Source organism: Pipra filicauda, unplaced genomic scaffold, assembly GCF_003945595.2.
Source record: "Pipra filicauda isolate LSUMZ 115617 unplaced genomic scaffold, ASM394559v2 scaffold177_size2800117_pilon, whole genome shotgun sequence".
Lineage (NCBI taxonomy): Eukaryota > Metazoa > Chordata > Aves > Passeriformes > Pipridae > Pipra > Pipra filicauda.
This window is the reverse complement of record NW_024104284.1, coordinates 1,966,321-1,977,967: the sequence shown is the minus strand read 5'-3', so window position 1 is coordinate 1,977,967 and position 11,647 is coordinate 1,966,321. Positions and strand designations below refer to the sequence as shown.

The following is an 11,647-nucleotide window of genomic DNA, read 5'->3' as shown; positions in this document are numbered from 1 at the left end:
CTCAGTGCTCTCACACAGAAACTATTATCAGCATGGTCACCAAAGGGATGAGTTTGGACTTCCATTTTTATTTCACTGTAATACTCTTCAGATGTAGAAACTTAAAAAATAGCTTTCTAATTTGAAGGTGAGAAAATCATATTCCTTATTTTCTGAATAGTAGAGTGGCTCTATTATAAGTGGATTTGATGTAAAACTTAGCCTGTAAAAAAACCCCCAAAACAGTTATTTCCCCGATTCAAATGAGTAAAATAACCACCACTACAACTTAAATTTTCTCTTACAGATTTTGGCCTATTTCAAAATTGGTCCACTTTAGGCAAGAAGGTGATGGGGTCTAAGCTAGGTTGTTCCTTATTTGTTTATCCACTATGTCTGAATGTTAGGCTGAGGTACCTAGGTTTGACTGGCCAAAAAAACACTACTAAATATTTCCATGCTTCTGCTTTCCATCCTGTTTAGTCACCCTTGTAAAGTCACTTGAGGTTTTGTATCTATGACAGAGCAAGTAATAATTAGCAGTGATTCCGAACAGAGAGGAAAAGAAGGCTTAGAAGCATTGCATTTAATTAAAAAAAATGGATTCTGACTTTATTTGCATAGCCAAGTGATTTAATTCTGTACATATTATCTGCCAGAGATCCTTTCATAATGTTAAGTAATGAAATCTGAAGACACTATGGGTTATTATTTTGGTATATATGCAATGTTCAATGTAAAGTGGTTTCATGACGAGAACTGAAATGAGACACAGATGATTCATTTACACATTTATTTACTATCCTGCTTGTTCTATCAGACTGAAATGGAGAACAATGCATTTATTTTACAGACAATTGACATAAATTAAACAGATATTTTGATGTTGAACAATTGTACAGACTACAACATGCATATTAATATGTAGATTGGTGCAGAAATATTTAGTTGATCAGCAAAATCTATTATGACAAAAATAATAATCACATTTCCTTTCTTATGAAGTTAAAATGCAGCTGATATGGAGACATTGATACGAATATCACTAAATGTGAGAAGTTATTAGTCTAGTGAAATCAAATGGTTAGTTGAAAAAATAAAGCTATTGCCAAAGTCTTATCTACAGAAAGAAACTAAATCAAAATGTTTCTAACAAATACAATAATAATGAAAAAAGCATGTTTGATGCAATTACCATTGCAAAATGCCCTATTATTCCCCTGCCCCACCCCCAAATACAAACAACGCATGAAGCAAAAGCAGCATATTCTCCCACAAAATGTCTGGGGCATTTTGTAAAGGCAGATGAATGAGATTAGACAAGACTTATCACATATGCTTTTATCTCCTAGTGACAGTACTTTTAAAGAAAGACATGTTAATAACATAGCAATTTATGATGAAATGTTGCTAAATCTGTAAAACTGAACAATAGTGAAGACACTACTACGCCCCAAGAGAACTTGAAAAAATACTGTTGTGCTTTTTTTGTTTGCAGCATTCAGAGCATTCACAGAGGAATACAAAGTAAAGTTCATTAAATTCAATAAAACTAATAATAGTCATGCTACCGTATCTATGAAACTAACACAGTAATAATGTATAAACATGAATTAGTACACATTTTTAGTTGATATTTACAGTGATCTTAAAGCAATAGGCTATGTATTCAATGCTCAGCTTCTTTGTACACTAATCCCTCCATGTTTCATCTTATCAGCATGGCTTCTTTGACTTTTGAAAGAGTTATATAGGTAAAACTCTTCAGAACTCTAAAAATTTAGAGGTATAAATCCAGAACTCTGCATCCTAGCAGAAGTACCCATGATTGTCCCCAAAAGTGGTTTGTTTTTTCTCCCCCCCACTTTATAACATGTTACAAACTGTTCCTTTTACCTAATGCTATAATATATTGCTCCATCCTTCAGTTTTATACAGGCAGAATTCCCACTGGCATTCTGCTTAAGGACTTCAAGAACAGGCATAAGTGTTTTGTATTCTGAACCTCCACTGAGAGATGCTATCTGAGCAAAACTTAGAGCAAAAATATCACTAAAGCTTATGTCCTTCACCTTGAAATCATTAAAAAAGGTAAGAAAAGGAATAGGCTATTTGTTTCTTGCATTACTTTTTACGAGGTATGTCCTAGACATCAGAGCAACTCAGCACACAATCAAAACCCTACTAGTTCCTCAATTTAAATAAATTTAAACTGTGATCCAAATGGAAAGATATCTAGACATAGTAGATAGGCACAAAATACTCAAGTTGGGCTTCTGATCCTCCATCACTGTGTGGCCGCTTGCTTTTATTCATACCATATAAAGTAAGAGTTACTGTTAAGTGAAATAGGGCTACTTGCAGTCAGTTTAATCATTCCACTGATTCTGGAGTAAGTCAGTCTAGTGTTGTCTGTACTGTCTTCATCAAATATAACACCAACTTTACACTAAAGTGACTGTAGAACTATGCAGTACGTACGAGTTTGGTCCAAACTACAAACCTCAACTATCCAAAGGTTATCAAGAATGTATTGTTTGAATGATTTCACCTACCCTAAGCTGGAGAACACACCGGCGACAATTTCAACTTTGGCTATATATTGCTCTTTTTATGCAATACTACTGACGACAATAACAAAATCTGCTTGAATAAGGGATTTAGTCAAGACTACATGGACTGGAGATAGTAACCATGGGTGAAATAGTCTATGTCTACATTAGCAAGTAGTACAATACAAGCAGATTTGTTGAGGAAAAGAGTTTGTGCTGACAATCTATACTACATGTTCTAGGGTACAGTTTTGGACTAGCTCTCATCTGGTGCCAGGGCCTGAATGCTTCATCCTGGCTGCAGCACAGCAGATGCCCTCATGGAAGAAGTTTTCTGGTTCAGCTTCATCTAAAAGTAATTCAGTTTGCACGGTCCAGGATTGCTCTGTGATGTGAACCAAAGCATGAAAAGCAGGGATAGCTGAGAGATTCATGTCAGGAGAGCTCTCTTGATTTCCACTAAGATGCCAGTGTAAACATAGCCATAGAATTCCAGGTTTAGAAGTGTACATCACTCCTGCTGATGCTGAATATGTATTTAAATAGTTATTTGAGTTAAAAAATTACCCTAATGAAATTAATTACAGAGACTGCTCTTAGATTCAGGGTTTACATTAATCACAGGACTACAGTCAATGTCTAAGGTAATGACAGGTCCCCATTCTGTTGATAGGTTTAATTAGGATAATCTTATCTTCTTTTGGATTAAATGTTAGCTAATACCATGTTCTTTAGCTACTTTTAAGTAAAAAGAGCACTAATATTTGTCTGCTACTTCCTTGTTCCACAATGGCATTCATCTGGATCTGTGTTAGGTGTCATAAAAGAAAATTCAATAGTAATCAATAATAATGTAGGACTATAAGGTATCACTGCTGTTTTGGAAGAAATCTCCATTGTACTAAAGGGTAATACTTCCTAAATATCATAACACAACATTTTCAAAAAATAGTGCTTAAACCTGCCACAAAATAAATACAAAGACAAGTACATTACCTCACCTGCAGCTGTCCTGTGGCGTATGACCACTGAACAAGAAAACATCACATGATGAAAACATGTCTCTCATTTTTGCCTGTCAGTCACCTAACCCTTCTTTGGTAAGGAAACTGATAGAGGACCTGCAAAGGATTTGGTTCCCAGAACACCTGATCTGTTCTAGAAAGCATTTCAGCTGGAGTTTAAACTGAGCACCGCTAAGTAGTAAAAACAGATTGGACAAGAGACAAATGTTCACACTTAGACGAATGGCTTTCTTAATAGCACTTACCAGTCAAGTGCTTTTACAAAAGTTCTTGCAAGAACACTGAAACATCTTGCATGGAGCATGGGGACACTGTGGGGGACACTGGAGGACTGGTATGGCTAGAACAATAACAGGAAGAAGTGACAATCAGTTCTTGTTCCTTGGTTCAAATGCAACAGAGTTCATCTGGCTATTTGCACCAGACTACCAAAACACTTTCCTGACAAGACACACTTATCATCTTCTTGGGTGCGTTGCCTTCTGACTGCTCCCAAGAAGAAGAGAAGATTGGTATTTGGATGGCAATGGGAAGAGATCCAAAGATCAACAAAGATAGCAATACATAGTAACTTCTTTTTCAGGAAAGTCTGAAAAATGATTACACATCGGATGTTCATGTGGCAGGCGAGTGGGTAATAGCATCACTGAAAACCTCAGTAGAGACCTGTTGGTTCCAGGATAAAAATTAAGATGGAGTTGGACTGGAATTAAATCTTTTGCTACTGACATTCTTCCTCATTAAGTGTGAACAAGAAGTATTGTATATATGATTTATTATATCTCTTTTTTTACATAGTTTACTAAAATATGTCTTGTTTACTTACAGTTTCCAGCCCTTCTTGCCCCTTTGCTGTGTTTGCATTTCTTGGTCAATCTGTGCTGGCTACTTTGAAAGAAAAAGGCATATTGCATTTTTTTGCTTTTAAAATATTTTTTGCATGATCAAAATATTAAGATTTATTTTCTATCCAAGTGATTCAAAAGCTATTTGAATGAAAAAGCCAGTTAGGTAAGCCCTGGATATTTTTACTAGTCTGAATATATTTGCAATAGGGCTTCAAAAAAAACAACTGGTTTTGTACTGGACTGTGGTTTAGAGGTTGAAGGAGTTAATTAAATAATTTGAAGGTAAACCTTGAAGGAAACAGAAGCTCAGTCAAAATGTAGGGGAAGAGGTCTGCTTTTAAAAGAACTTGTTTTCCAAGGAATACAAATATGTTGCCAGGTGTTACCTGTTAGGAAATGACTCCAGAATCCAACTGTCAATTTGATTTATGAATGTTACAGGTGAAAATACAACTGTCTATACAGAGTTTGGGTTATGTAATAGTGTGCTAAAAAGCTCTTCAAGTCAGTTGCTCTAGTATTAGATCAGATATCACCTCTCTAAAATGAATAATGTTTGAATTTTGAGACCAATTGTGAAGTGAGGACACAGTGCATCAGATTGCTGCGTTAGCACAGAGGCTCCTATGTTCTATACAATGTAGCATTAAAAGGCCTTTTGTGTTTTCATTTAAAAAAGTGTATTTCATATAAATTCTGTAGTGCAAAAACTTCCTACACCATGTTACATTCTTTACATTACACTGTATGCTTCCCCTGTAAACAGCTTTCCTGTAGGAACTTCCTTTGCAGTTTGTGCGATATATTATTGCCCCCATCCCACCCAGATTTGAATTAATGTGACTATTACTCAAAAACTGTTCTAATTACTCTGTGAACATTTTTTAAATATGTGCATTTGGTTTCATCATTGAAAAGGAATTAAAACTTTGATTCAGGATTCTGATTTTCATAAAAAATATAAAAATAGATTAATTGCAAAACTATCTCCCTGAACATTCTTTATTTTCCAGTGATATGAGGAATCAGACCCCTTTCAGGTGCACAGGGGAGTCACTTCTTCCTAAGACTCCTTAAGTTGTTTTGAAATCACAAAGCTGAAATTGGAGACTGACTCCAGAACTCAAACACATTCTCCCCTTACTGTGGTGAATGGGTAATATGTCTGAAATGTCTTCAAAGTTTTAGAAAACCAGAAAAATATACTTGTGTAATTTTGCATAATTTGCTGCATATCAATTCATGATGAATGAAATGTTCCTGGATTGCACTTCTTACACCTGCTGTACTGGATTGAAATCTAAGTCCAGTCCTGCAACTGCTCAAGTAGATGTTTTAATCAGGAATTATGCACGAGCTAGGTATCCAGAAATGGGATCCTGTACATGCAGTCAAGACTGGAAAAACTATATGTCTAAAACTGTGCTTCTGGAAATAGTATTCAGCATAGTCAAAAGTATTTAATGAAATTATACCAAAAGTACTTCCAAAGCTCAATCACTTTGCTTCCAAGATTTTAAAAAAAAAAAATAAAAATCATCTGTTAATGAAGTGAATTATATTTCTTTTGCTTCAAAATAAATGTGCTTCTCTGAAAACATTTAAAATACAGTGGCCAATAAGGGCCTGGTCTTTCATCTGATTTATATAGTTAAAGCTCCTGTTGATTTTCATCAAGAGGGAGAGAGTTTTGCCATCCTCATTTATATTTCAGTCAGTCTCTTTTTCCACTGACTCCCATTGGTTTGAGGGGAAATTCATCTGCACAAGAATTGAGGCCTTAATTTTACCACTTTTGAATTTTTAGTGATTTTAATAGGGCAGAATAAACTTTGCATAAAGTTTAGCTCAGAAGAGCTTAAGGAATCAAATCTGTTCCTGCAATGTGATCCCTATGGCTGGACTCCTCCCTTTCCATCAAGTGGCACAGGTCCGAGGGGGGCTTTTCCAAAGTGTAAGGGTCACCTGGGAGAAGAAGGACACAAACCTCAATCTTGCCAGAACACCATCATTGTCTTGAAAGAGAATTTTCTGTGGATCCAGAGTACGGAACCAGGTCCCATTTGGTCTTAATTTGGACTTCAATAGTTCACTAGGATGTAAAGGCAGTTGAACAGGCCCATGTGGTTTCATAAAACTGCACATAGAAAATACAAACCAACACTTCAGGCATATAAAAATTGACTGGCATTTGGTTTCAGTCACCGAAAATATCCAGGAACTAAAAAATAAATATAGAAGATTAATGACTATAAAATATCAAGAGCTAAATTTTGGGACAGTGAGACAACATGATTGAAAAATGTTACGCAGAATGCCATATAAATACACAAAACTGAATGCAGCAACAAGTTGCAATGAACTGCAACTAAAGAAAAAAATTATTTTGAGAATTAATGACCAGATATTGTTGAAAAAACCTCATTATATTCCCAGATATTCAAATGACTGAAGAGACAGTTCAATATTACCTTGTTACAGACATTAGAAAACTTATGGAAATATAGAAAACGGGTTTTTTTAACCAAATGATAGTGCTGTGCTCATTGTTAGGCCCAGTCACCAGGATCCTTATTTTGGGGCTCTTCAAACTTGCCTCTTTTCCATGGGGCTGGCTTGAGTGAGGTCTGTGACATCAGTCCAGCCATTTCAATCAAAGGGCAATGTTGCAAGAAAAATGATTGCTCCTTTACATTAAATGCATTAGGTGCCTGGTTGCTACTTATTTAAGTGACAGAAAATGACAGATGAGTAAAAATTAACCTAGATCCACTATGGTAAGTAGAAGCCTGATGTTCCAAACCATGCATTGGTTGGTCTAAAGTGCTTTTAAGGCTTCCTAAGAAAAAAAAAGGGGAATATTTTGCAGGATGGGCCTGTGTAACTGCATACGTTTGCTTACGATTAGAATTCATGAATTGAATAAGTTTTTTATTATTTTGGGAATTAAAGCAATCTGTAAGTTTTTTTTATATTATAGCATAGGAAGCTAAGGATGCTGGATAAAATAAAAAATAGCTTTTTTTCAGACAGCAGTTTGAGGGGTACTTTGTAATGAAGGCTTTGGTTCAGCATCTTTCTTTTACAAAGCTGGAGAAGTCAGAGAAACCAAAGATGCTTTGGTAGTTGTCAGTGGAATGATTGACATTTTCCTTTATTTAAGTATAGCAGAAAGCCTATACTCCAATTTGGAACAACAATGGAAGGATGGGTTGAGGCAAAGTTGGTGAGTCAAGTGATATCTTCTGTCAGTTCAAATCACTGAACTCAAAACCACAGACAAGCTTTGGGGTGTGGAAGACCTGGGGCAAATCACATATACTTGAAGCCTGTTTTTCTTCAGCTATATGATTCATAACAACAAAAGGTACCACTTCCCCCTACAAAACTTGTCTCTTACGTCCTCACACCACAGTGGCTTCAACAACATTGCCATTACTGAAGTATGAGCAATGCACGTAAAACAAAAGGAAAGAGCTCAAAAACCACGTAGAAGCAAAAAGTGTTAAATCAAAGGAAAAAAAGTGAACGTGGAAAATATTTTTTAATACCAAATTATATTCCAAGAGATTGAAAACTTTTGTATATATCTGTATAGCCATTTGGCACTATTTATTGCCACAGAAATAACTATGGTGTGTAAATTTTAAAATGGAACTTTTTCTTCAGTTATGAAATGTTGGCAGTTTTCTATAAAAATATCCAATGCTTCAAGTTCTGGTCATTAAATCTTTGCTTTTCCTCAGGACCATTAATTAAACTGACAAATGCAATAACTGAAGTTATGCAAATAAAAAAACTATCATGATTTACAGCACAGATAAACTAAAATACTGTAGTCATTAATTAACAGATATACTCATGAGCTTTTTAACAGAAAGCAAAATACGTGAGATGCTTTAAGTAGAAGTTGCAATTTTGCAACATAAGTCTGTACAAAACCTCCAGGCAGCACGCTGTGAAGGAAGTACCTGTGTCCCAGGAAATGCTTTTTCCATAAATCCTTTTTAACAGTAGCTGTACCCCCAACCCCCAACTATTTACAAATATATGCATTTTGCAAGCTCAAAGCACCTTGTTTCACATCTTTATGAATGCATGCATTGACATTTCATCCTTTCATGTGCAAATTCTAAAATTCATTGTAACCAAGAAAAAAAAAGTTAAAAGAGTTCAAAACCTGTCTACAATCGTAAGTGAAAGGATCAAAAATGTCAGATGTTGCAGAACACTGGCTCCTAACAGAGCTCTCTTTATTTTATTCACCATTCTTGAGTAATTTTTTCCGTTTTTTTTCAGTTTGTTACAAAAAGCAGTCTTTTTTTTTTTTAAATTAAACAGTATTTAAACTAAACAACTCTTCATGCCATGCAAAAATAACATTTTATGCACTTTTGTTGAGGCTTTCCATGTTTTAGTTCATAGGCATTACTAACAGTGTTTTATGAAAAGGTATTTTTATTGCTTCTGTAACTAGTCACATGCTAGTTTCACGTGTGGGACAATAACCAGTTTCTCCTGGACTTGAATGAATTTCTGGGGCAAACAAATGGTTTTCCATTTTGTGACCTTCTTGGTTACTGTCTGGCTTTACCTCACCCACAGCATGGTAAATGTCTTGAGTACAGTTGTGGCTCAAGCTTTTGGGTGAAGAGCTGACCTGTGGCTCCTCTGTTAAATTGTTGCTGTCACTGTGTTTATCCCCACAGCAATTTGTCTTGATATCCTGTTGTTTTTCATGTTTCATACCATGTAACTCCATAAACTCTTCTTCTTCTCCAGTGTCTATTTCAGTGAAGCTCCTTCTCTCTTTTGAAGGGAAAGTGAAAATCTTTTGCTTGGGAAAGAGAGGGGATGATCTTTTAACAGGTCCCTGACAAAGTGCAGACGCATCAGCACCAAGTACAGGTCGTTCACCCTGTGGGGAATTTTCTTCTAGGAGAATGGTGCTGATGTGCTGGGGGGTGGCCTGTGTGAAGTCTGCTCCTGCTATCACTGGCAGTGGCCTTGCCGTGCTTGGTGGAGTTTGTGGAGCACCACCTCTATTGTCTTTAAAATTAACTTTAAGGGATCTAGATTTTAATGGGTTGCTACCTTTCAGGGAACTTTTGGGGCTTTCCATGGAAGTGTCAAAATGCAAATGACCATGTAAAACAGTTTGGGACCCACTGCCATCACTGATAACAGCTCTGTTGATTGGATTATAGTCAAAGGTGATGTCAGTTGGAGAAAATCCTCTGTCTTTTGCAAATGGTATAAACTGAGAACTTCTCGCTCTTTGGTTTTCTTCCAGGTTAACAGTATCAGTTGGAAATCTCATTTGCAAGTGAGAGCCAGGAAACAGAGAGAGGGGAGACCTCTCTGTTTCTGTGAAGTCAGTTGCACAACTGGCAAAACTGTCGATACTGGATGTGCTTCTCATGTCCGTTATGATGTCCGCAGGTCCAGTTGGTAACGGATCTCTCTGACCTGAAACTTCTTCCATTTCTATTTCTTCTTCATACATGGGTGGCTTTGCAGACTGGTCTTGGTAACCAGCATTAAGGTTAGGCTGAGACTGAGTTTTAGTAATTTCATTATACAACATCTCCAGTTTTTGGGCACTGAGGTGCTGAGGGCTGGAGGATGCTGCAGCATTGTTTAATTGCTCATGGGAGTCTTGTTGACTAACTTCTTGGTACTTGTTCTCATAAGACTTGTTTGAGCTTGTTTCAGACATTGTCCTTCTGGCCCATTTCCACCGGCTTGGGGAGAGGTGGTTGTCATCAGATGTCTCCTTTGGACTGACTGCTTCTCCAAGCTTACCTGAATCTACTGCTACATCTATCATTTCCATGCTGCGAGCAAAGGCATCTTTAAGATTCATGGAGACAATACTGCCATTTCTTTTAGCTCGCTCAAGTGCTTCTCTCCTCTTAATTGCCTTCTCCTGTCTTTTCTGCTCCTTATAAAACTCTGAGAAATTGTTCACAATAATTGGTATGGGCAGGGCTATGACCAGCACTCCAGCGATACAGCAAAGTCCTCCAACTATTTTACCTAATAAGGTCTTAGGATAAATGTCACCATATCCTACAGTAGTCATAGTGATTGTTGCCCACCAGAATGATGCAGGGATACTTGTAAATTTTGTAGCATCCTCATCCTTTTCAGCGAAGAATACAAGACTCGAAAATATCATTATTCCCATGGCTAAAAATAATATCAACAAGCCTAATTCATTGTAACTCCGCCTGAGTGTAAAACCTAAAGACTGAAGGCCTGTTGAATGTCTGGCAAGCTTAAGAATCCTTAGGATCCTCATAATACGAAATATCTGAACCACACGTCTGACGTTTTGGAACTGCAGGACACTTTTATTGGACTCCGTGAGGAAAATGGTGACATAGTATGGCAAGATAGCCAGTAAGTCAATGACATTTAATGGGCCTTTGAAGAACTTCCACTTATTTGGTGAGGACAGAAAACGCAAAAGGTACTCCATGGTAAACCAAGCAATACACACAGCTTCAACGTGCGCTAGCTGAGGGTTGTCATTTGGCTGCCCAAATTCATCTATTTCTTGCAGCTCTGGCAATGTGTTAAGAGACAAAGCAATAGTGGACAGTACGATGAACAGAATGGATACAATGGCCAAAATCTGTAAAACAAAATAAACAATATTTTGGTTAGACTGATAGAAATGTACTTGTCAGGGCTTGCTTAAATCCTTTCAAATGTGCATGTGTCAAATAAACACAGAATGGTGGAAGCTGCTTTGGCTGCTACATTTATTATTTTTTTTATTTTTTTGAATTTTGCACAGAGAGAAAACATTAGAATCATCTTAAACATGGTCAAAACCTGATTGCTTTACTGCCTGCAGTAAACCAATTCATTTCAGAAAGCAAGCCATGACTGGTCTTACCATTTCAAAATTACAGTAGGAGGTGATATTTATTATTGCATGTTACCAAGTGAATATATAGTTCCTGCTAATGTGATGAACATTTTTAATTTTCTGCATTAATTGTAATTATGTAAAACTTTACACAGTGCAGAGAATTGATTGGGAATGACTGTGTTTAAGCTGTTAATTTAGTACTACATAGTGCACACCTTTCTAGACAAGCATAAATTTACGAGCTGAAAGTCAAAGTTAAGAAGAATAAACAAGAATCAATGTTCAGGAGACTAGTCCTGCCTAATTGTCATATCTAAAAAAATTTCAGATGCTACAAGAATTGAAGACATTGGCCCTGAA

At 36.5% G+C, this 11,647-nt stretch overlaps 1 protein-coding gene across 2 annotated transcripts in view; it reads right to left on the bottom strand.

The window, feature by feature from the left end:
- Positions 1-564: 564 nt before the first annotated feature.
- KCNB2 (potassium voltage-gated channel subfamily B member 2) overlaps positions 565-11,647 on the bottom strand; it is a 197,141-nt gene continuing 186,058 nt past the window's right edge. For both annotated transcript variants that reach the window (XM_039379842.1, XM_027744626.2), the window contains exon 3: positions 565-11,044. In XM_039379842.1, coding sequence (XP_039235776.1) covers positions 8,882-11,044 — 2,163 coding nt within the window. In that variant the 3' untranslated portion in view covers positions 565-8,881. The remainder of the gene's footprint in view (positions 11,045-11,647) is intronic.